Source organism: Mytilus trossulus, chromosome 5 (assembly GCF_036588685.1).
Source record: "Mytilus trossulus isolate FHL-02 chromosome 5, PNRI_Mtr1.1.1.hap1, whole genome shotgun sequence".
In the NCBI taxonomy this organism is placed as follows: Eukaryota; Metazoa; Mollusca; class Bivalvia; order Mytilida; family Mytilidae; genus Mytilus; species Mytilus trossulus.
Genome location: NC_086377.1, coordinates 64,708,080 through 64,733,496, shown reverse-complemented (window position 1 = coordinate 64,733,496; position 25,417 = coordinate 64,708,080). Strand labels below are relative to the sequence as shown.

Below are 25,417 nucleotides of genomic sequence, written 5' to 3'. Positions count from 1 at the left end.
ACGTGTATGACAGTTGATAGCAAAAGGAAAATAACCAAACTCAATTCTGATCACTCTTGTCCAAAACACATATCATTAAATATAACAATATTTATATGGCAATTTTTTTTAAACTGATAAAAGAAGCTAACTTTAAGTACTTAGTTTGCATATGTTTTAATTACCAGACTATATTTGCATGTAATTTCATCGATTTACTATGTACATATCTACATGTACATGCAATTTTTAATTATGCACCAGCTGTGCTCAACAATACATTGCTATTTCTTGTATTTCCGCCTACCCAACGATATTTCAATGCGTAGTTTATTTTGATCTTGAGCATTTCTTTGTTAGAGAAGGACCGAGAAGGTATGTTCAGTACAAAGTTAAACAATTTTGTTTAATAGTTGAGGAGACAATTTTCAGATATATGAATTGTTTTTAATAATTATGAAAGAACTAGGCTTATAATTTAATACGCCATACGCGAGTTTTAACTTATATGAAGCTGTTTTTCGTTTTCTTCAAAACGTGTCCTGTTTCAATTTTTAGAAATTGTATGATTTATCAAGTGTGGAAGATGTATTTTTATTTTTTTGTCAGCCATATATTTTTTTCTATTGGATAACATCATTTAGCTGTTTTTATTTCGAATCCATTCTTAATGTTTATATTGATTTTGTAAATCTGTAAAGTGTGTTCGTTTAATAAAATTGAGCTTGAACTCTGTGATTGCCAGTATTCGCTGATACATGTAAGGTATAATGTACAATAAAAATAAATCCATAGATAAGATGTTTTCTTTAACTGATTGAAATTGTATGTAATTTCCTTCGGTATACAGTTTATGTTTACGAGATTAAGAAACAGGGACAATACGCGAGAATCGCATACAAAATCCCAAAAGTACATGTATTGTATATGTTTCCTGCAATTTGCCGTACGTTTATTTTTGTTACTTCAAAAATTATTAAACAGACAGGATCAAACTCGGACCACAAGGATACTCCCGTTACAAATTCTTGTCGTTTATGTGGCTTATGTGTGTCGTTCTGTCTTGAATCAAAATGGGAAAAGCCTGTAGCCGATACCGATAGGTGCGGAAACGCCGAAAAATACCGGTACCTTCTTACATCGTGTTTTTTTACCTCAATTTGCCTACGTTTTTTTTTTTACTTCCAATCTTATTTAACAGACATGATTCAACTCGGACCACAAGGATAATCCCGTTACAAATTCTTATCGTTTATGTGGCTTATGTGTGTCGTTCTGTCTTGAATCAAAACGCGAAACGCCCGTGGCCGCAACCGGTAAGTGCGGAAACGCCGAAAAATACCGGTACCATCTTACATCGTGTTTTTTTACCTCAATTTGCCTTACGTTTTTTTTTACTTCAAATCTTATTTAACAGACCGGATTCAACTCGGACCACAAGGAAAATCCCGTTACAAATTTTTGTCGTTTATGTGGCTTATGTGTGTCGTTCTGTCTTAAATCAAAACGCGAAAAGTCTGTAGCCGAAACCGATAGGTGCGGAAACGCCGAAAAATACCGGTACCTTCTTACATCGTGTTTTTTTTTGTGACGTCACAATAGGAAATTTAAATGAAAGCAAAACAATTTCATTACATTATGTAATTTTAACCAATGAAGAACTTATTTCAAACGGATCGATTAAGAATTAGAGACAATTGTATAGCCACCTGACCCCTAGATTCGTATGGTTATTTTTGCTAACTGTCTTATACGCATAAATTTTGAAGCATAAGTCATTAAATAAAAAAAACAATGTCAGAACAGATCCGGTCTATTGAAATTAATTATTAAACACTTGTCTTTAACTAACCCACCGACGAATTTCAACTTTGACCTTGATTTAAGTGATAGACGAACGATATTAAGGGAATTTCAAACTCATTTGTTGAAAACACAATGGCTTTAAAAAGATACATGCCACCATGTAAACAACAGTCTACAAAAAAACACAATAGAAAACTAAAGACTGAGTAACACAAACCTTTTCCAAGAAATGTAATGATACTTAGAGAAACATAAACGAGATGGTGAATTATCGTCTTTTATAACCACTAGACATTTTACAGAAAGCCTGTTTTATCTCCCCGGGATCATTCTTACAAAGCAAGCGCGAGGGGTGCTACAAGTGGAGTAAGATCTGCGAGCTCCTCAGGAGCAACTGTCTTAAGTCGGTTCGTGTTGCTTTGTTTTACGTTTTCAATATTGTGATATGTTTACATAGTTGTTTGATTGTAGGTCTATTTAATTTTGTCATGGGTTTGTCAGTTTATCTTACACGTATGAGTTTAAATGTCTATTATATACACAGCACAACATTGGCCACTTAATAGAGCTGCTTAACATTTAGAACACCTGACTGTTCGTCTGAATTGAGGTTAGGTTCCTTAGATCCACGTGTAGTGTGATTTTGACTCTTGTTTTATCTTTTAGTTATATTCGTAATAATATTGTTTTTCATCGACTAATTGTCATTGTTTGATCCCTTAGTACGATCTATCCTGTTCAACCCACCATTTTTATTAAAATGTTCTGTATTTAGTCAGTAAAATTGCACGAATAATTAAGTCTTTCCACTTTTCTGTGGAAAGACTTATTGTTTTTCTTCTGATTATTATTATTTTTTCCGCCAAATTTTGTTCTTGCGATAAATGTTTGTTTCGCAATATGTCGCTTAGATATTTCTCATATGGTATCGTATAGTTTATGCGCTTTTAAATTTACCCTGCTAAACCGAACCATTTTATTTGTAAGAGTTATCTCCCTATTCACTGTTTATGATCTGTGTGCATCTCCTTCGTAACAAAAAAAGATATCGACAAAATTCTTTTTTACAAATTGTTCGTTACATCCTCAGTAATTTTTAGCGCATTTGGATCGAAGCGATTCGATGAAATTTTATAGGAGTTATCTACCTTTACAAAATAAAGTTGTCGGTATGTTCATATAACTCATAAACAGTTAACCGTATAACCCTGGAATGTTTTTATTTGAGTCCAATGGGTCCCAACTGAGGTCAAGGTCAAAGGTCAAGGTCAAGGTCTCAATTGTGACTTTTGCTTGTTTTTGCATTTTCTCCGACACTTTGAGAGATACATATAAAAGAACAAGTGCAAAATGTCAGCTTTATTGTAATGAAGATATGTTACATTTAGTCTTATACAATTAAATGGCATCTTATAGGAGTTGGTACCCCTGAAATGTCTTGATATGAATTTATTTGATTATAACTTCAATTAAGTTCATTATAAAGACATTTGACCTCATAGAAAAGGTTAAGTGACTAATGACCTTGAAAAAATGGCTACCGGAAGTGACCTTTAAAAAACCGGAAGTAGCTATTTTTGCAATTTTTTTCACCTAAAAGTACCCAGAATCCATACATTTTGTCATATAGATACATGAACAGATTACTGAAGACTGAAAATGACTTCCAACAAACCGGAAGTGGCCAATTATCTCCCATTCTACATACAAAAGTATATAGAAACTATATATTTTTGGAATCAGTTTGAAAGAAGCCATCATATGAGACTGGATGTGACATTCATTTCACCGGAAGTAGCATATTATATCCCTTATATCACTCAAAAAGATAATTAAACCATCAGTTATCGCATCAGTATAAAGAAACTACCTTCTTATCCAAATTACTTTACTGTGGAAAGACTTTCAATTGTTCTCTGAACAATTGGTTTTTAATTGTTATCTTATTATTCGTTTTTTGTGTGTTGCATTGTTGTTGTGTTTGTTTTTCTGTTGTTTCGTTTGTTTTCCTTTTATATTTAATGTGTTTCCCTTAGTTTTAGTTTGTAACTCGGATTTTTTTTTCAATCGATTTTTGATTTTTAACATCAATATAGCGTTGTTTCCTTCGTTCATTAAAATGTATTGCTTACTTTTGGAATTGCATTAAAAACCAGAACTATTTTGTATCAATGAAATTACCATTTATATCACAAGTTTGTTTTATGGTTTCCTATGCTTTGTTGTAATATTGTCACGGGAATCATGTGTTGACTGGACAATATAATTCTGGAATGCCTATAGATTGATTTTAGCCAATAAGGACATCGGCTTTTTATGAAGCATACATGTAAAAAATCAGTTTGTAACAGAAAATATATTGTAATTGTAAAATGCTGCAATCTTTTATTGACAATATATATTCTGTTCACCTAATTTATGTTATGATGATAAGTTAAACTGAAGAAGTTGTCAAATGTCCTACACAATAATTCAACGAAAAAAAACCTTGTAAAATATTTCTCTGTGCATATTTAATTACAATTCATGACAAAAGTACAAACATCTGTAAGTTGATTAAATATCAATATATTTTTGTTTCTGAATTTACACATGTAAATTTGCAAAGCGACATTTAAAAATGCATATTTTAAATAAAAAAAGTTACATCATTAGTGTACCAGGAAGACATGGGTTGCTAAAGTTTGAAAAGTCAATTAATAGCCAGAGAAAGACGAAAGTCTAGATGCAAGCAGTATGTTTTTATCATTCATTTGTTGAAAACAGTGAATTGCAAAAGTAGGCAATATTTGAAATACTAACAATTTTCTTATCACAGGCTTAGATCACCTTAACCGTATTTGGCACAATTTGTTTTTTATAATTTTGAATTCGAAATGCTCTTCCAACTTATACTTGTTTGGCGTTTTAACTATTTTGATATAAGCGTCACTAATGAGTCTTATGTAGACGAAACGTGGGTCTAGCGTAAACAATGATAAGCCTGATATCGTTGATAACTTTAATTTATAAAAGTAATTATTCTAGAAATACAAAAGGTTGATCGAGCGTTGGAATGTAATTTTATACTTGTATAACACAAACTTTAAATTATTCATGTTATATGTATATATGCCAGACTTATACTTAGTAATTATCATGAATATGTTAAGAATATATGGTGGTTTATTAATGATAACATTTATTTCAGATTTTAGTAACAAACATTGCCAAAATAACTCCTTTATAATGTAACAAACATGACAAATTATTGTTGATTTCAGCCATTACTGGAGTCTTCTGGACATCAAGGCGACAACTGGTTAACATTTTATGATGTTGAAAGTTCTACTTTTGCTTATATTAGTAGCATTGACCCTACAAGGTATTTGTTTGATATTTAAATTTGCAATGGTTATTTGTTTGTTTGTTCACACACTTAGTTATTCCATTATAGCCGTTTCATTTAATTGGTGAAAAAGAAACACCCATTGGTGGAAAAAACACCGCTTCGATTTGAAAATTCTATTCCATCAACAAGAGCTGGTAAACTTGTCTTTACTGTATGATTCAAAACATAAATCATATTATGAAAAAAGTTTGCTGTTTTACATGTAGCCGTGGATTATTCGAGAATACGCCATTTTATCTAACAATTAAGAAATTTAATAACATTAAAATATCGTTATAATATTTTTTCTGAATATAATTTTCTTTTCAAGAAGTCAATGGGCGTCGATACAGACGTCATCACAACCGGAAGAAAGGTAAGACACACTTAGGTTTCAGATAAACTCATTATAGATACCAGGATTGAAATTTTATATAAACGCCAGACGCGCGTTTCGTCTACAAAAGACTCATCAGTGACGCACAAATCAAAACATGTTAAAAGGCCAACCTGATATAGTGGTAAAATTACATAATTTGTACTTATTTTACAAACCTCGATCTACAATGAAATACTTAGTCGAAATTTTTAAAAGTGAAAATATGATCATTGTCCTCCTCTGTCAACTTTGAAATAAGTAACTACTGGTAGGGGCTCAAATTATAAATTACACGGACATAACGACCGTCCACGAAAAGACAAACAAAAGTCTACAAAACACGATGCATACACATAGCTAAAATCTGCGAAACACGCAGCTTCAAGTACACATAATCATGTGTGTAGCAACTTCATTAATTTCTTAAATTTGCGATAATTTACCTTGCCGTTATATAATCATCACAAGGTAATATTATGTTACTTAGACGTTAATCACTGTTGATTATACTGCATAATCCATCTCTCGCATCTAAAATATACACCCTTAACAAGTCGTTCAGATCTAATTACTAATAAACCTTGTCTCACTTAGATCCAAGACGAGTTGTAGTAACACTTGCAAGTTAAATTTGAAAAAAAAGAAATGTTATGCTATGCATTTCTAGATCGCCAAAAGCTTATGAGTTGTATGTATTTATAATAACAATTGAAATTTTTGTTTCATTGAATGCTGATGAATTTTAAGTTTTTGAAGATACAACATGTACAACAGTCATTACTTTAATCACAATTAAAAATCAAAGCAAAATATTTTGAACTTATGTAAGAAATAGTGAACGCTCTATTAACATTTCAGAAGTATCTCCCTGGCGCCATTCTAATCGGTACAGAGGTAATGTCACACAATATTTTTCTAACTCTTATATCGAGACAATAATGAGATGTCCGTTTTTTTGTAGTGCTATTGAAACACTCTCATGTTCACAGAATTAATAAAATGCCTGTACCGAGCTTGGAGATCGTCTAGTTTTGTAGTTGGTTGTTATTTGAAGTCCACGACACTTGTCCTTATAATCTGCGACACGTTAACTATCGACATTCATACAACAACCCCTTTGTCTTTGTTGTGTTGTCATTCTTTATTGGTCTAATCATACCTTATGACAATTAACTATAGACTTTAGAAATTGTTTCATCTTACCTAAAATGTGAAGGATTAAATTGAGTTCGTGACCTTTTATGGCTGACTATGCGGAATGGGCTTTGCTCATTGTTGAAAGCCGTACGGTATCCTATAGTTGTTAATTTCTGTGTCATTTTGGTCTCTTGTGGAGAGTTGTCTCATTGGCAATCATACCACATTTTCATTTTTTTTTATAATTAAGCAAAACATAAAAAGCTACAGTGTTTTTATTGAAAACAAGTAGTGTTCAGCTTTCTTAATAGAAGTTTTTTTAAGTGAATAATATGTTTGGTGTAATATGGTATGTATCATATTATAAGAAACTCATATCTAAACCTGTAGTCTAAAATAATTGTTTAACTATGCATTTTTAATACGAAATATAAAATGATTTCCTCATTTTTGAAACTTCTGTCAGACCTTGCAAAAACAATCAATTAGTCTATTTTCGAACAAATGAAGTGAGATTTTACTTATATTTTTTATTCAATGTCAAGACCTAAACGTTCATGTGTATTTGATAATATATACTAGTCAACATAGAAACGACACAAGGCAATATATTTCCCATATATAATGAAATTGAATACACTGTACCAAAGTAAATAAATGCCGCATTGGTCTATTATTTAAAGAGTGTTACTTTATTATCAAAACCTTTGATTTAAGGCAACTACGTGAATTTTTTGTTATTTAAAAAATTGTATTTTCACACATAAAATTGATTGAGTTAAGCCTTCCAATTGATGTTTTATCGTGTGTTTTTCTATGTTGTGATGTTATGCTATTGTTTCAGAAATAGGGAGAAGGTTTGGTACCATTAAAACATTTAATCCCGCTGCAAATGTTTGCACCTGTCCTAAGTCAGAAATCTGATGTACAGTAGTTGTCGTTTGTTTATGTAATTTATACGTGTTTCTCGTTTCTCGTTTTTATATAGATTAGACCGTTGGTTTTCCCGTTTGAATGGTTTTACACTAGTAATTGTGGGTCCCTTGGTAGCTTGTTGTTCGGTGTGGGCAATGGCTCCGTGTTGAAGGCCATACATTGACCTATAATGGTTTACTTTTATAAATTGTTATTTGGATTGAGAGTTGTCTCATTGGCACTCAAACCACATCTTTCTATATTTTTAAAACTGTAAACATAATATTGGTCTGCTTAAAATTCTAAATGCATTGGCAGACATTTGAATCCTTAATTCTCATTTTAAAAAATCCAGTGCAAACTTTTGTCATTATTTTCCACAAAATAGTTTTGAGCCCTGTGTTCATGAATAACACGATATTTTTAATCTTTCCAAATTGTTCAGATACTTTTAAACATATGTATGTGCTGTGCAAATTAATGTTTTTCATTTAATAGTTTAACAGTTTTTCCAATTTATTTTATTTTATGTTCAAACTTGTGTATCGTTTCTATTGTTGACTAGTATATGTTAATTGCAAACTTAAAACAACTGGTTAAATTCTACATCCTAACATGGAGGTACCAACCTGGGACGCAGGTGATATGTGTGTGTCTCAAAAAATTATTGTTAACGAACACACTGCAGAAGAACAACAACTGTTAGAACTTAAAACCTGCTTGGTAAGTAATATCAGATTGTAAGACTGTTTCTATAACCTTTTAACCCGGTGGGTCACATTCGGCATAAGGAGGACGGGATAACGACAAATGTTTTATAACGATCGTCATCTTTGTAGCAAATATTTCATAATGGTCAATTAACTCGTGATTTCACCCGTTATATATCTCTCAATTGATACGATATTCCCGTGCTTGCATTTCCTATCATGATTTTCTTGATAGAGGGTTACTGCTCACAAGGAAGCTATTAAATCAAGAGTTCCAAATGGTGAAGTTGAAATCATCCCTTCGTAAATTTTACGGACGCCATCACGAGTTGGTTGACCGTTATGGAATAACCATTTCACAAATGATACCGGATATGTTCCTTACGTCGTAACTACAATCACCTTCCCTTTCATGAATTTGACCTACCGAATTAGACTATTTACCGGATTTGTAATCACATAAGCAACACGACGGGTGCCGCATGTGGAGAAGGATCTGCTTACCCTTCCGGAGCACCCGAGATCACCCCTAGTTTTTGGTGGGGTTCGTGTTGTTTATTCTTTAGTTTTCTATGTTGTGTTGTTTTTCTGTTTGTCTTTTTCATTTTTAGCCATGGCGTTGTCAGTTTGTTTTAGATTTATGAGTTTGACTGTCCCTTTGGTATCTTTCGTCCCTCTTTTAATGTGTCCACGAAATGATTTAAACCATTAAAATCGTCCCTACAAAATAACAACATCACCATTTCCTTTAACGTCAAAACAACACTTCAAATATGCTATCAACGTAGATAATGTACAATTATTTTCAAATATTTAATAAACATATAAATGATATCGACAAGCATATGATTATTTACAGATAGTAAAACAACCCGATATGGCAGCTACAGACAAGGGAGACATACCACGCGTAGAACAACCCAATATGGCAGCTATAGACAGGGGAGATATACCACGCCTAGAACAACCCAATATGGCAGCTATAGAGAAGGGAGGCAACCCACGCCTGTACGAGAAACCATAACACCGGTTGATCGTGGACAAAGTACTCGTTTACCGCTCAATCTATATCCATTTCTATATGATCTAGAACTTCAACCGTTTATGTATGAAACAAATGCATCAGACTTCTATTTCATTGGGAAAGTTAGGATTGATATGGATTGCAGACGATCAACAAATGAAATAGTTCTACATAGCGACAAACTCATCATTACATCTGTTAAAATACAACCAATGTCACCTGGACAGAGTGAAATTATTCCTACAATAGAGTTTGATACGGTCAAGCAGTTCCTGATTTTGACAACAACTACACAATTAGTGAGCGGGTCGAAGTATTCTGTTTTTATTGAGTTTCGTGGACCTATTATATCTGCATTGGGCGGACTTTTTCAAACCGCATATCAACGTGGAAATGATACAATGCAAGTAAAAATAAGATAAGTTATTAGTATAGAATACCAAATAAAAAGCAAATATCTATAAACCAAAGACGGTCAATTATATAATTTTAAATACATGACACTTTTGATTGAATTACATTTGGCTTTATATTGTTGCAAACAGCAATCACCACTGTCAGAACAATATTGTTTTGACCTAACAATAGCCATTTTTATAGTTTATATCAGGATTGTTGAATAACAAGGACAATATATAATCAGAACTACTAGTTAATAAATTAAAGGTTTCTTTGTGTATTTTCGATGATAATTATTTACTGTTATTTATTTGTTTTCAGTTATGTTGTCCAGACACAAATGGCGCCATATTATGCAAGAAAAGTATTCCCATGTTTTGACGAGCCTGCAGTTAAAGCACAGTTCAGGGTGACTCTCATCAGGAAAAAACACTTAATTTCGTTATCAAACTCGATAAAAACACAATCCATAGACTTGTAAGTATTATTCTTTAATATTTCGTTGAAAACTCGGTATATGCTGATTGTGTTATTGGTAGGTTCCACTGAATTGTTAAGATGTGTCTAGTCATGTTTACATGATTTACTATACAGTCAACTAGATTTTCCCTAAAAATGGTGGGGCAACCCTGAGTTACCTTAATTCGACTGTTTGTGTTTTAAGGCTTAGTTCTATCAGTATTCATTGTATGTACGCATTGACTTGTAGCTGTTGTATTTTCATTTTTGACGTAATATAATCGTTCTCACTTTGACCTTTGAATAGACCTTATACTATTGCATCATTTACCTCCTTGTTTCCGTCTTTTGACCCTCATTTAGCTTCTTATCGCCATTTCTTGTTATATAGACAATAATAGTGCACTGACTTGACATATCAACGATATAAGGATGAGGCTTAGAAACGGGGAAATGCGAGGCTCTGCAGTTTTCCCCCGTTTCCGATCTAATCCTTATATCGTTGATATGCCAAGTCAATGCACTATTATTGTCTTTATACTGCTATTATAAAAAAACCTATTTTCAATTGTTGTTTTTAATGTATTAATATTATTATTTGATTTGAATATTGGGAAACTTCCCCCTTTTATAAAAATGCCTCATAGCATGCAGGCGGAGAAGTATACAACACAATGCAATGTACATTACCTGCTGAGACCCGAAATCGGTGTTGAAGGAATTTGTTTGAGATGAACTCAAATATCAACAATAAGCATAAAACGTATAATTTTCATATCAAAAATATTAACAAGTGAAATATGTTTTTCCCCCTAAAAATTGCGAAAGAAATAATTTTGAGTAGTTGTAATCATTGGAAACAAGAACAGGTTGAATAGGTCGTATGGATAATTATAATTTCGGCAATTTCTTTTTAAATATCCATGAGGGAAAGTGATATCAGGTCAGTGAATGTATATGACATAGACATACGGTCAACGCATTTTGACTGCTCAAATAGAACGAATGCAGTATAAAAACAACAATAATCTCTGCATCCTCAGGAAAATATAAATTTTTCAACTGTTTTCATTCACATGTCTTCCCTCCCCACCCCTTGTAATGTGTTTGAAGGAAAGGATATTAGTCATTACATGTTTGTTTGTATCTGCTTTAATCTTATGGTTCAAAATTCAGAAATCGGAAAGGCAATCGCTGAATATATTCACTTTTACTAGTTAAACGAATTTGATCTGAATCATTTTTATCCATAAAGAATGAACAATAAATCATGCATTACTAAACATTTTAACAGATTATATTCTTACTAATAAACTACGTGAATATTGCTTTATGCAATCAGATTTGAAATTATGAACCAAAGATCAGTTACCACTCAAAGCTTTTTCGGCGTTAAAAAATCATAATTATTTTTTTGTATGTTCTTAATAAATAATAGTTTCATATATCTTCTACTTTTTGTTTGAATAATACCGCTCTATTCATTTTGTTCCAGAAAAAACGACTGGGTGGCTGATCATTACGCCGACACCCCGTTGATGTCAACTCAATTATTAGCCTTTGTTGTTTGTGATTTCAAATCTAGAGACGTCATAACTTCAAAAAATGTATTAGTAAGTATTTATAATGTAATTTGTCAACACTCCAATTAAAAAACCAATTAATTGAGATGTTGAATTAAATCATCATACATACTAGGATTTTGTACCCAGACAAGCGTACCGTGTGCAAAGGACTCATCTGTAAAGCTCGAATTATAAAAAAAAATATTCTAAAGTCGAACTTGAAAGCAGCGAGGAACCAAAATTCTGATATTGCCAAAAAAAAGCCAGAGTTATCTATTCTTTGGGCAAACAGGATTTGGTATTTTGAATTATTAAAAGTTTTTCAACAGTTAATTTTGATTTTAAGTAATATTGCTTTCAAAAAAAATTAATACCACACAATAGACTTAAGAATTCTATTAAACACTGAATCAAATATGGACTGGCGAAATCCTCGTAGTATGGAGATAATGTTCAACTTCCACGAAAGGATTGGAGTGTCAAATATGATAATGTTGTGTGTAACAATGATTATTCCGGGTTCCACAGTTGAATGTTGTCATTCTTTTCTTTTGAAATAAAAAAAAATTTGCTAATCACATGCGTATTAAATCTCAACTAACAGTCAACAAGAAAGATATACGAATGTGGATTTAAAAGAGGATGACTTTGAATTTCCGTTGTGTATTTTCGACCCTCTTTTATACATGAACCATATAAATTCGATTATTTTGACGCAATTGAACCAACTGTTCGGCAGTATTGAATACATATTTGAAATCTGGTTTACAAATAATAAATGATCTCGATTAAAACGTTGTTATCACAGAAAGATGTTATTTATTCAAATTTACCATTAAAAAAACACAAAAGGATTACAAATGGCTAAATACATGATTTTAAATATGCTTAACAAGTATTCATTTTTCATTAGTTCAGAATTTGGACTCGTCCAGCAGCATTCGACCAAACAGCATACGTTTCAGACCTTGGAAGCAAAGTTCTGACTTTCTATGAAGAATATTTTGATTATCCATTCATGCTTCCAAAACAAGGTGAGAAAAGTATGTATAAGAATATATGCCCGCTTCCGTAACACGATGAGATGTGAGAAGTACATGTCTACGAATCCATTTTTGCTTCCGAAAAACAGTGAGAGGTACATGTATACGAATCAATAACCGCTTCCAAAATAAGGTAAGAGGCATATGTAGAAAACTTTTACTTCCAAAACATGGTGAGAGGTATAACTATACGAATCAATTCTAATTCTAAAAGAAGATAATAGGTATATGCATACGAGTTAATTTCCGTTTTCTAATCAAGTTGAGGGGTAAATGCATACTTGTCAATTTCTGCTTCCTAAACTAGAAATGAAGTTAAAGTCAATTTCCGTAAGGTAAGATGTATATGCAAACGAAAGTTTTACATTTTTATCACAATATCACTGTATACAAAAGAGATACGATAGATACCAGAGGGACAGTCAACTCGAACAAAACACTTTGTTTTGTGTAAAGGACCAACATGCAAACAATAAGTTTGTTCACACATTGTTGTCAAAATAACGGATTTTGAAGCGACTGTCATACAAGTGAGAGGTTTAACTAGCTATAAATCAAGATTTAATCCACAAGTTCTACATAAGAAAATGCATTAACCAAGTCAGGAATATAACAGTTGTGATCCATTCATTTGTTTTGTTTGATCTCTTTATTTTACCTTTTGTTTTCCGTTTTTTAACATTCCTTAAAGTTCGATATTATTTTTTTATTTTACATTTTATTTAAAAGTTCGATGGAAAAGATGCATTCAACATACTTACTAAATCTTAATATATTTAGTGAGAGAACCATTATATTTATAGCGGAACGTAAAGTTTATGGATATTACTCATTTCTTTTCTTTCATCCTAAGAAGAAACTGTCACAAACATTCGAGTTCATTAAACATAAGGTGTTTTTTTCAAACATTTTGAATTTTCAGTTTAGTACTATAAATCTGTAATTAAGTCACGATTTTGTAGATTGGCCTTATTCGCACGTGTTTGTTTTATTTGCAATGTATTTTGCAGTGTATTGTTTACTTTTGAAGATCTGATAGGTATTCTAGATTATATTGTATTTGCACTATATTTTGTAAATAGTTCTCAAAGGTACCAAGGTTATAATTAAATACGTCAGACGCGCGTTTCGTCTACATTAGACTCATCAGTGACGCTTATATCAAAATATTTATAAAGCCTGATAAGTACAAAGTTAAAGAGCATTGAGGGTTCAAAATTCCAAAAAGTTGTGCCAAATACGGATAAGGTTTATCTATTCCTGGGACGTAACGTATTCTTTTTCTTTTCAAGATATAATTGGTGTCCCAGATTTTCTTGGTTCAATGGAAAATTGGGGACTGATAATCCAAAGAGAAGAAGCTATGTCATACATACCTCAGAAAACATCAGAAATCTTTAAAGAGTTTGTAACCAATGTTTTATCGCATGAGTTGTCACACGCGGTAAGTAGAAAATAAACAAATGATATTCCTTTTTTCTTTAAATATGATAAATTTGTCTTTAATCTTAATCGTGTTTTGATTCAGATCACACCCTGGTGCTTAATTGAAGAATATCATTTATCGTAAATTTTACGGACGCCATCACGAAGTGGTTGACAGTTATGGAATAACCGTTTTACAGATGATATTGGGTATATATGTTCCTTACGTCGTAACTACAATCTCCTTCCCTTTCGTCGTGGATGTAACCTACCAAATAAGACTGTTTTCCGGGTTTGTTATTACATAAGCATCACGACGGGTGCCACATGTGGAGCAGAATTTGTTTACCCTTCCGGAGCACCTAAGATCAACCCTAGTTTTTTGAAGGGTTCGTGTTGCTTATACTATAGTTTTTTTATGTTGAGTCGTGTGTACTATAATTATTGTTTGCCTGTTTGTATGGTTTTTTTTTAGCCATGACTTTGTCAGTTTATTTTTGATTTATGATTTTGGCTTTCCCTCTGATATCTTTTTATCCAGTACTGGTTAACAGTTATTTCTTATTTCGAAATATTTATATTATCAGATTTATTACATGATACATAATAGAGAACACAAAAGTTTTTATGTTAAAACTGATGATGAAAACAAAAAAATGAAGAGATTATGTATTTCCTACTTTTATCTTGTGTTTGTTTCTTTAGAGACACGCTGAACAAATGACAGACACAGTGATATCTGATACATAATTAACATATGTATATAAAACTTCAGGTTTAATCGTATGAATATCTATTTTGCAAACTTGCAACTACAGCATGTAGAAAGCACGTGATTTAAAAAAAGAATATAAGTGGGTTTTACCGTTTGAATTGGTTTACACTATTATTTTTTGGGGCCCCTTATAACTTGCTGTTCGGTGCGAGTCAAAGCTCCGTGATTATGGTCGTACATTGACTAATAATGGTTTACTTTTATAAATAGTTACTTGGATAGAGATCTGTTTCATTGGCACTCATACCATATATTCCAATATCTATATAAACACTCCTTGATTGAAGGATCGAATATTATTTCTTTTATTTATAACTTTATATTTTATTTTGCAGTGGTTTGGAAACTTAGTGTCACCTTCATGGTGGGATGACTTATGGCTGAATGAAGGATTTGCCAGCTATATCGCATATGTTGCAATGAATTCCGTAGTACCAAGTTGGTTACCGGTAAATATTTGATTTAAATGCAGTATTACAATACTATATTAACTTACTGTCATGCATATCACGTGTACCTGATTTGTTATATCATGAATAATACGACGTGTGCCTCGCGTCGAGCTGGACTACAGCAGATATTTAAATTTGCAAGTGTCCTCAAAAAGTTGATTGTTGCAAAGTTTCTTTAAAGGGACTTATATATTCATATAGCATCTTTGATTTTTAGTTAATTTTAATGAAGTTAAAGATCATTGAATTGTAACTATAACTTTTCTACAAGCTATGTTCGATATTTAAGATCTATATTAATCAAGTTTTTTGAAAATGATCATTTCGAATAAAGCCATTTTACATAAGGTTGCTATGTTTTGGTGTTGATATACACTTCATCAGACCAAAAATTTTGTAAATTGCTGGAAACAAACATTGTTTTAAAAAAAAATTACAACAGAAAAACTCATTATATGGAATAATACATGAAGTATTCGTTGAACAACTACTACGTACGCATATTCAGCAAGAAAATAAAAAGTCCGACAAAATGAGGTCAAAATTGAAACAATAAACAAGAACATTTACCATGTTACAAGTATTTTCTAATTAAGAATAAACAGAACTTGTAATGGGTTTACATAGAGAATATAATTATATTATTTCAACTGTTAAACGACATATGTACATAACAAATTAGAGAAAAGGTCAAGGAAAAATCAAACAAAAATTGACCTTAAGGTAGATCATCGGTGTATGTTTCCCCGAGAGACAATGTTATTATACTTGGGCAAAATGAAGATTGCACAAATAAAATAAAAAGGACGGCTCAACGCGCTATTTATTAAGCTATGAGCCGTTGTAAATTGCATAAATTTGGTTAGAGTTATCATGAAAAAAACATTTATGCGCATTAAATAAGTCTATAAGATAAAGTTTAGAAAAAAATGTGAGAAGATCGGTTTTATAACATTTTTTTAAGAAAATGAATATAAAATGGTGTCACCAAACTTGTTTTCTTTCTTCAAGTAAAAATAATAATAAAAAAAAACATATTATTTTAATCATGTTGTTTTCAAACACATAAAAACAATATTTGCCACAGTATGTCCTTGAAGCTATAAGATGTCCAAAATGGTCACAAAGTAAGGATAGTACACAACCAAGTAAAATGAACAAAGTTTTAAAAGTGGATTCCTTGTATACATGTTCTTTTGATGAAGCAATAAGATAAAATCGTAGTTGTTGTTATGCATATCTTATCAATAGATACAAGAAGATATGGCATGAGTACGTATGTGACAACTTTCCGTCCATGTCTCAATACACAACAGTAAGGTAACAGCAGGTCAAAATGCCTGCATCAAACTTGCGTAGTTCTATCATAAACCAATCCGCTGCAGCTATTTCAATAACAATAATTTAGTTTCGAACTTCTCGCTGGTTGATAACACGTTTTTTACCGACAACTACATATTTAAAGTATTACATACGATTTTCATCTTGATATTTTGAAACTATGCTATGGATAGTTGTCTCAATGTCACTCATACCACATCTTCATATATTTGTTTACAATTTATATAAGTTATATTCACAGTCATGATAAATCAAAACTTGAAATATTCAGAAATGTTTATCGAACCCTATATCTATGTATCTATTTTGTAGCTTTATGATTATGTGATATCAGATGTTCAGACGGCTTTAGCATTTGATGGTCTGATTTCCTCACATCCTTTATATGTCCCTGTTTCTAGTCGAGATGACATAGATAAAACATTTGACGCCATTTCCTACAACAAGGTATGTATACAAAATGGAGAATTAAAACGGGGATTGTGTCCGAGAGACGATAACCGGCATGCGAGCATAAAACAGACTAAGGTCACCAAATCCCGAACTTGGAAGTGCGTAACGCTTGTTCCTAATAAATAATGTATACTACTTCACCGAAAATGGACGAAACACTAAACTTCGAAACATATAAATGAACCAAAATTATAAAAAAAACCAACAACAATCAAGTGTACAATATTTACAAAGGCGAAAGGTTTCTGACGGGACATGCGGAAAAAATGCGGCGTAAGAAATAGGCTTTGTGATTATATAAATGTAACTATCTATTAAAGAAAAAAATAATTCTCAATCAAGTGAGTGAATATGAACTTCTTACTCTTATGATACATCAGAGCGTTCTATATGTGTGGTATTTTGTAAGCCTTCATGACTTTTGATTTTGTTTATAAGTCGATTTAAATGCAATTGTCAATTCAAGGAATATGCCACTAACTATCATCCACGTAATTTTAATATAATTTTCAGAGGTTTAACTCGCTATAAAAACAGGCCTTACTCAGCATTGTTTTCTGAAATTGTCGTTTACTAGTCGGCAATATGGCAGATGTTTTTTTATTTTTTTCGTTGATTGATAACGGTTGATTGATTTTGTTAATTTTTGAAGGATTTCAGGTTTTTTAATTGGCCTTGTAGTCTTATTGTTTGATCAGGAGAGTTCAACGCTATTTTCTGTATTCTACATTATTTCGCGGAAAATGTGGATCCAGCTCAATTAAGATCGTAATCAAATTGACCTGTCATGAGCAGGGTTCGTAGTAGCAATTCTTGACCTTAATCGATTTGAACTTTCGACAGCCAAATATAATATGTGTATCTTCAAACAAGTGAACAAACACTTCTTAATATGATTAGTTCCGAAAAATAACTCTACATTGACAAAAAAAGATAGAATATGACAATTAATTTTTACTAAGACGACCTCGCATGAAAAAAAATTGGATTTGAAGAAGGTTTAGATTACACATGAGCACATTCTTTACAATTAAAGACACTGCCTCTCGACTAATTCAAGAATTACACATGGCAGTTTTCGTCAATTGCAGATAGGTACTATATTGAACAGTTTAAGCTGGTCGTTATCCAATCAGTTTCATCGATACAAATTTGTTAAATTCTTATTTGTATGAATAGTTTTTCTTTGCATTATAATTTTTTTTTCATGATGAAACAATGTTATGTGTAAGTGTGATAAAATAATCTACAAACTACATATAAAGACTAAAAGAAACGTAATATCAAAATTCCATGCGTCATAAGAATCGTGTTTACTGAATGTTTGTTTATTTTTAGGGTGGATCTATTTTTAGAATGTTGCAATTCATTGTTGGAGACGCAACATTCCGTAAAGGTATACAGGTAAGCCACAGAAAGATCCTTAGTAAACATATTCAGACAGTTTCATGCCAGTCAATATCAGTACTATTCAGTAACATTTCGGATAGTTCAGTACGATTTTGATGCGGTAAGGTAAAACAGCTACTAAACATGGACTAAACAGTTCTGATTAACCCAAGTGAATAAGTCTAAAAATGTACAGAAAACTGATTTGAAGTAAGATTGAATTTTTTGTGTTTTAAGAACTGTTAAGACTGACGAACTTATTCACATCATAAAATTGAGAAAGGAAATGGTGAATATGTCAAAGCGACAACCACCCGACCATAGAGCAGACAACAGCCGAAGGCAACCAAAGGGTCTTCAATGAAGCGAGAATTCCCGCACCCGTAGGCTTCCTTCAGCTGGCCCCTAATTTTGCATAATAGTACAGTGATAATGGACTAAACTCCAAATTATACACAAGAAACTAAAATTTAAAATCATACAAGACTAACAAAGGCCGATTTCAAATACCGATTGCAAAGCTCCGGCATATATTGTTCTTGAGTCGATTGCACAATTAAGCTGTCTTTGATAATGTCCATCCCGTATGCTATATGTGAAGTATAAAAAAACCTCATTTATTAATTATTAAATTGTTTGTAACAATTTCCAACTATCCTAACAACCGCTTTCACTGATAGAAATAAAACCCCAGTTGCATTCGTATAGTATAATTTATTGCAAAAGATATGCAATTAGAAAGTTTAATGACAATACGTTAAGGAGCAAACCCTTTACAGGAAAAACTACCCAGTTGTACATTAAGTAAGATACGACAAAGTTATGAAATAAGATAAACCCATCAATTCATTTGTCTGTGGTTGTAAAAAGAAGAGAAAAAAAGTAATAAAACTCTCAAAAATATGTTTTGTCGGTATCAAATTTGCTAATTTCATTCATTTGCAATGAAATGAAAAAATAAAATACCCCAACTCCATCTTTCATCTTTGAATGTTGTATGTAAATCACATGCTTGTATTTTTGAAGAGATTAATTAGAGAGAAAGAATACGGAGTGATGGGCCATGACGATTTCTGGGAGGCTCTAAGGAAAGTAAGTACTCCTACATTTGTTGTTTAGGATAGACACAAGACAATCTAGAATATAAAAAGACTATGTGGTATGATTACCAATGAGACGACTCTCCACAAGAGACCGAAATGACACAAAAATTAACAATTATAGAAGTTCAAATTTAAAATATTTGTCACAGGAGCATTTGTCAAGAAACAACATACGCTGAAAATATTGAAGTGTAATCGAGCTGCCTTTTCTACATATGTTACCTAGCAGAAAAGGCTGTCTCTAAATTTTACCTTCTACATACATTATTGTTTTTTTTGTTTCAAACCAAAAAAAATATTAAAAGAAATCCAGAACTTGGGTAAATTGTGTTATTTGACATTTAATGAGCTATTGAAGACGTATATGAAAAGAAAAAAAAGAAGGGATATGGTGCAATATATTTCAATCTGTACCGTAGGGAAATAAATGCCTAAAAATGACCTAGAGAATTATTTATTCGGTTTACTAGAACATCTACGTGCTGTTCACGTGGTTTCGAAACATGGATTGAACACTTCCCTCTAACTTGAAAAACATTTAACTATTATATAATATCCTTGATATCAATAGACGTTTACTTTCTTATCTTTAACTTCAATTTCGTCACTTGTCATTCAAGTCGTGTTATGATAACAAAGGATTAACGTTTGAACAAGTTCTTACCCTTTTGTCGTGTTAATAATGTTCTTAATACCATATAAAGCATACTTTGTACCTATTTGAATGACCAGTTCGATCAATCTACAGAATTTACAAATTCTCGAATCATAATTAAACGTGGATTTAGACAAGTTAGACCTTAAAAAGAATTTCACGAACTACTGTTTTTTCCTTTCAATTTAGCAAAGTATGGATGTACATAGTTATAACAGGTATAACAGGTATAAGAATAAAAAGCCACTTGATGTTAAAGGGATAATGGACACTTGGACGTTGCAAATGAACTATCCAACAGTTTTCATGGAAAGAAAAGGATATGGCATGAAACTGAGTCAATCCAGGTATCTTTTGGATAAAACTGCTACTGATCCTGGAACCTTTACCTCACCGTTCGGGTAAGTGTCATATATCAATTATCTAAAGTATATGAAGGATGACCGGCAACTACAACAATGTTTTGTTCTACCTAGCATCTTACTTCCAATGGTCAAAATAAGGGTTTTACCGTTATTCTGGTCTTTCAATAGTTTAGCACATTTATTAATCGTGTATATTGAGCGTTTTACATAAGCTTGGAACTTTAATTATAGTTCGCCTACCTTGTGTTGAACAGTTCAGTTAAGGTGTTATTGATTATGACCACACTTATCTTTTATGCCTTTCTGTTTGATGGTAAACACAGTGATCAACCTAAATCAACATATTTCTTTTCCAGGTATAAATGGGAAATACCTTTTACATTTACAACCCAACAAATAAAAGATTTTGACCAGGATAAGGATGACATAATCTGGATGAGAAAAGATGGTGCAGACGGTACGTATATTATTCAGGGAACAATTTCGTTCTATTTTATTTTCAGTCAGAAGTTGTGGTACTTAAGTTAAAACAAAATGAAACCCTCTGTCAATAGTCTTGCCGTGCATACATGTTCGTACCATAGATGGTGTCTTTTCATGTTATGTGTATTCAACAAATGGCATAAGATAAAAGCACACACAATAACAAATCTAAAATATATTTCTTTATTTCACATTTTCATGTGCACAATGTACATTAATTACAGTTTTAACCGAAAACAACATAATAATTGTAATCCTCTCACAAAATTTGTTCAAAAATATATGAATACATATAGTTGCTTCTATTCATAAGTATACAAACTTGTTGTGGTATCTTGGTTTTATTTTATTTGTTGGTATCTCGGAATGCTACGGCATGGGCTACGGATTTTGCCATGTATTATTCTCTTTGTATTGGTATCTCGGAATGCTACGGCATGGGATACGGCATTGCCATGTATTATTCTCTATGTTGTATCTCGGGATAGTACGGCATGGAAATACAGCTTTTGTCATGTAATATATTCTATATGTATCACATAGAGAATAATATGTGACAAAATCCGTATCCCATGCCGTATCATGCCGAGATACCAATATTAAGGCCCGAGGGATGATATGGGTCAGGAATGCTGCGGCATGTGATACGGATTTTGCTATGTTTTATACGCTTGATCATAAAATTACATAGGATAGTATATAGGATTCTATCTTTTTTTTATTCCATATATATGTTCATATATAAACATAAAAGTTGTTTTTTCTGTTTATTGTGGGAGATGTGTAACATAGTTATATTTGATACATCAACTCCTTTTACTTTCAGTTTTCTTACCAAGAGTTAAATGTGGAAATGGCTGGTATATAGGAAATATAGGACAATACGGATTCTATAGAGTAAATTACCCAGAAGACAATTGGGTCAAATTAATAAATCAGCTAAAGACGGATCATACGGTACATTATATTTATTTATAACTTAAAGTTTTTGGGTATGATTGTTCCTGATGAAATAGATCCAGACAGACTTCGAAAACTATACATTTAGCAATGTAATTTTTAATATAAGTGTTGGAAACCATAGATGTTTGGTCGAATAAAAATTTAATAGATAAATGACATTAAAGGAATACAGGCATAACTGGTTACTACGGTAACTACGGTAACAACGGTATCAAACCCACTGAATCGGGCTTTACAACTATTTTATAAATTGTTAAGTTGTCTCTTTCTTTTATTTAATTTAGTGTTTTCCTATAAATGCATCGATAAAAACGTAATTAAGGGGGCTCGCGGGTATAAATCATTTTTTTCAATAAAAGATTTCGCTATATTTTTCTATGAATGAACTTTATCTTATGCTTTTAAAATAGGAGAATAAAATAGGTGTGACCGTTCATTTAAGCTCACAATCTGCCTTCGAAAGATGCGTACATTTTTGTTAAGGTACTAGTTTTCTGTTGAACTAATAGGGGAAAAAAGGTAATATCGAAATAAAGAAAGCACTGATTTACAGAAATCGCTCAAATTTTACAAAAGATTAGTTTAAGTACAGCTTATTTGAAAATAATAATAAAAAATATAGGTCAACGATGAGTTAAAAAATACATTTCAATTTTAATGCCAAAACATGTCATTTGTGTACCAAAGGGAGATAATGTGTAGCCTTTTCAATGAAATATACATTTTAAAGTCATCTAGGGCCAAAACAAATTGATTTTTCTGAATGACTTTTGTACCATATGATAAAGTTACAACTAATAAAGTAATAAATTGAATGTTGTTTTTTTTCTGAAATATTTATACCCATTAACCTCCTTAACAGTTTAGATGAAGTAGCCAATGCTAAAGATGGACGAACAAAATTATCAGCACAGCACTAATGTACTTACTTTTAATATCAGATTCAGTAGATTAATGCATAACAGGTTGTATGATGTCAAATTGGCCTGGTATGCTTCAACAATGCAAACGTTCCTTAACCAGAAATTTGTTTGTTAAGCTTTTAATTTGAGTTTTCAAACCGGATGTAGTAGCATAGGTTCTATTTTTCTTGCATCAAAAGACCAGTAATTTTGAATTTATAACGAGTTTCTATTATACATAATCTTAAATAATTACTCCGTTTTGATCCGAGTGATGGAGGTTCATTATACTAAAACATATATTTCAATACGTTTGTCGATTTTATTTTAAGACAACAGAGAAACATGTCTTCTTTTAAAAACTGGTGTGTTTTAGTTTGTAACCTGAATGTTTTAATGTTATAGGTTATTCATCCTGTAAATAGAGCTCAGATAATTGATGATGCATGGAGTCTGGCAAAGTAAGTAAATGTAAAAAGAGCTCAGATAATTAATGATGCAAGGAGTCTGGCAAAGTCAGTAAATGTAAAAAGAGCTCAGATAATTAATGATGCATGGAGTCTGGCAAAGTAAGTAAATGTAAAAAGAGCTCAGATAATTAATGATGCATGGAGTCTGGCAAAGTAAGTAAATGTAAAAAGAGCTCAGATAATTAATGATGCAAGGAGTCTGGCAAAGTAAGTACATGTAAATAGAGCTCAGATAATTAATGATGCATGGAGTCTGGCAAAGTAAGTAAATGTAAAAAGAGCTCAGATAATTAATGATGCAAGGAGTCTGGCAAAGTAAGTACATGTAAATAGAGCTCAGATAATTAATGATGCATGGAGTCTGGCAAAGTAAGTAAATGTAAAAAGAGCTCAGATAAATAATGATGCATGGAGTCTGGCAAAGTAAGTAAATGTAAAAAGAGCTCAGATAATTAATGATGCACAGAGTATGGCAAAGAAAGTATATGTAGATAGAGCTCAGATAATTAGATAATTAGTGATGCATGGAGTCTGGCAATGTAAGTGTATGTAAATAGAGCTCACATAATTAATGATGCATGGAGTCGGGCAAAGTAAGTAAATGTAAAAAGAGCTCAGATAATTTATGATGCATGGAGTCTGGCAAAGTAAGTACATATAAATAGAGCTCTGATAATTAATGATGCATGGAGTCTGGCAAAGTAAATATATGTAAATAGACGTCAGATAATTAATGATGCAAGGAGTCGGGCAAAGTAAGTAAATGTAAATAGAGCTCAGATAATTTATGATGCACGGAGTCTGGCAAAGTAAATATATGTAAATAGAACTCAGATAATTAATGATGCACGGAGTCTGGCAAAGTAAGTACATGTAAATAGAACTCAGATAATTAATGATGCATGGAGTCTGGCAAAGTAAGTAAATGTAAAAAGAGCTCAGATAATTAATGATGCATGGAGTCGGGCAAAGTAAGTAAATGTAAAAAGAGCTCAGATAATTAATGATGCATGGAGTCTGGCAAAGTAAGTACATATAAATAGAGCTCAGATAATTAATGATGCACGGAGTCTGGCAAAGTAAGTACATGTAAATAGAGCTCTGATAATTAATGATGCATGGAGTCTGGCAAAGTAAATATATGTAAATAGAGCTCAGATAATTAATGATGCAAGGAGTCTGGCAAAGAAAGTATATGTAAATAGAGCTCAGATAATTAGATAATTAGTGATGCATGGAGTCTGGCAATGTAAGTGTATGTAAATAGAGCTCACATAATTAATGATGCATGGAGTCAGGCAAAGTAAGTACATGTAAATATAACACACTTACTGCTGTGTGGTTCATATAGTTTCATATAACAACAAGAATTCAAACATAATGTGATAACCGTTTCCAGGGGGTGTTGCTCATAGTGGAAGGCCGTACCGGTACATATAGTTGCCAACTTTCTTGTTCATTGGTCAATGAGTGGAGAGTCGATCATACCACATCTTCGTTTCCATGAGAAAAAACTGGGAATGTTTATGAATAGTTTAATATATTAAATATAAGGAAATGTATGTACATGTATATCTTCTTAATTTTGTATATAATAGAGTTATCAAATCAAGCGTATGCAATGAGTTTTGTATAGAGAGTCGATTGATAACTTGGAATAAGTTCGAAAAATTAAACAAATAACAATGATATTTCTTGATGATTATTTACCTACTCGGCTGGCTATACTCTCCAGGAGGAAAACTAAACTAGTAGGGCATCCTAACATTATACTGAATAAAAAGAGCAATTAAAAGATCAATAAAAACAGTAGACTACCTAAACCGATTGGTAATGTCCTATAACTAAGAAGGTG

General features: G+C 32.0%; 1 protein-coding gene across 1 annotated transcript in view; it reads left to right on the top strand.

Moving 5' to 3' along the window:
• Positions 1 to 307: 307 nt before the first annotated feature.
• The window catches only part of LOC134718200 (aminopeptidase N-like), a 159,625-nt gene continuing 134,515 nt past the window's right edge, over positions 308 to 25,417 (top strand). The window contains exons 1-2 of the mRNA XM_063580692.1: positions 308 to 354; positions 5,049 to 5,149. Of these exons, the coding sequence (XP_063436762.1) occupies positions 5,098 to 5,149 (52 nt within the window). The 5' untranslated portion in view covers positions 308 to 354; positions 5,049 to 5,097. The remainder of the gene's footprint in view (positions 355 to 5,048; positions 5,150 to 25,417) is intronic.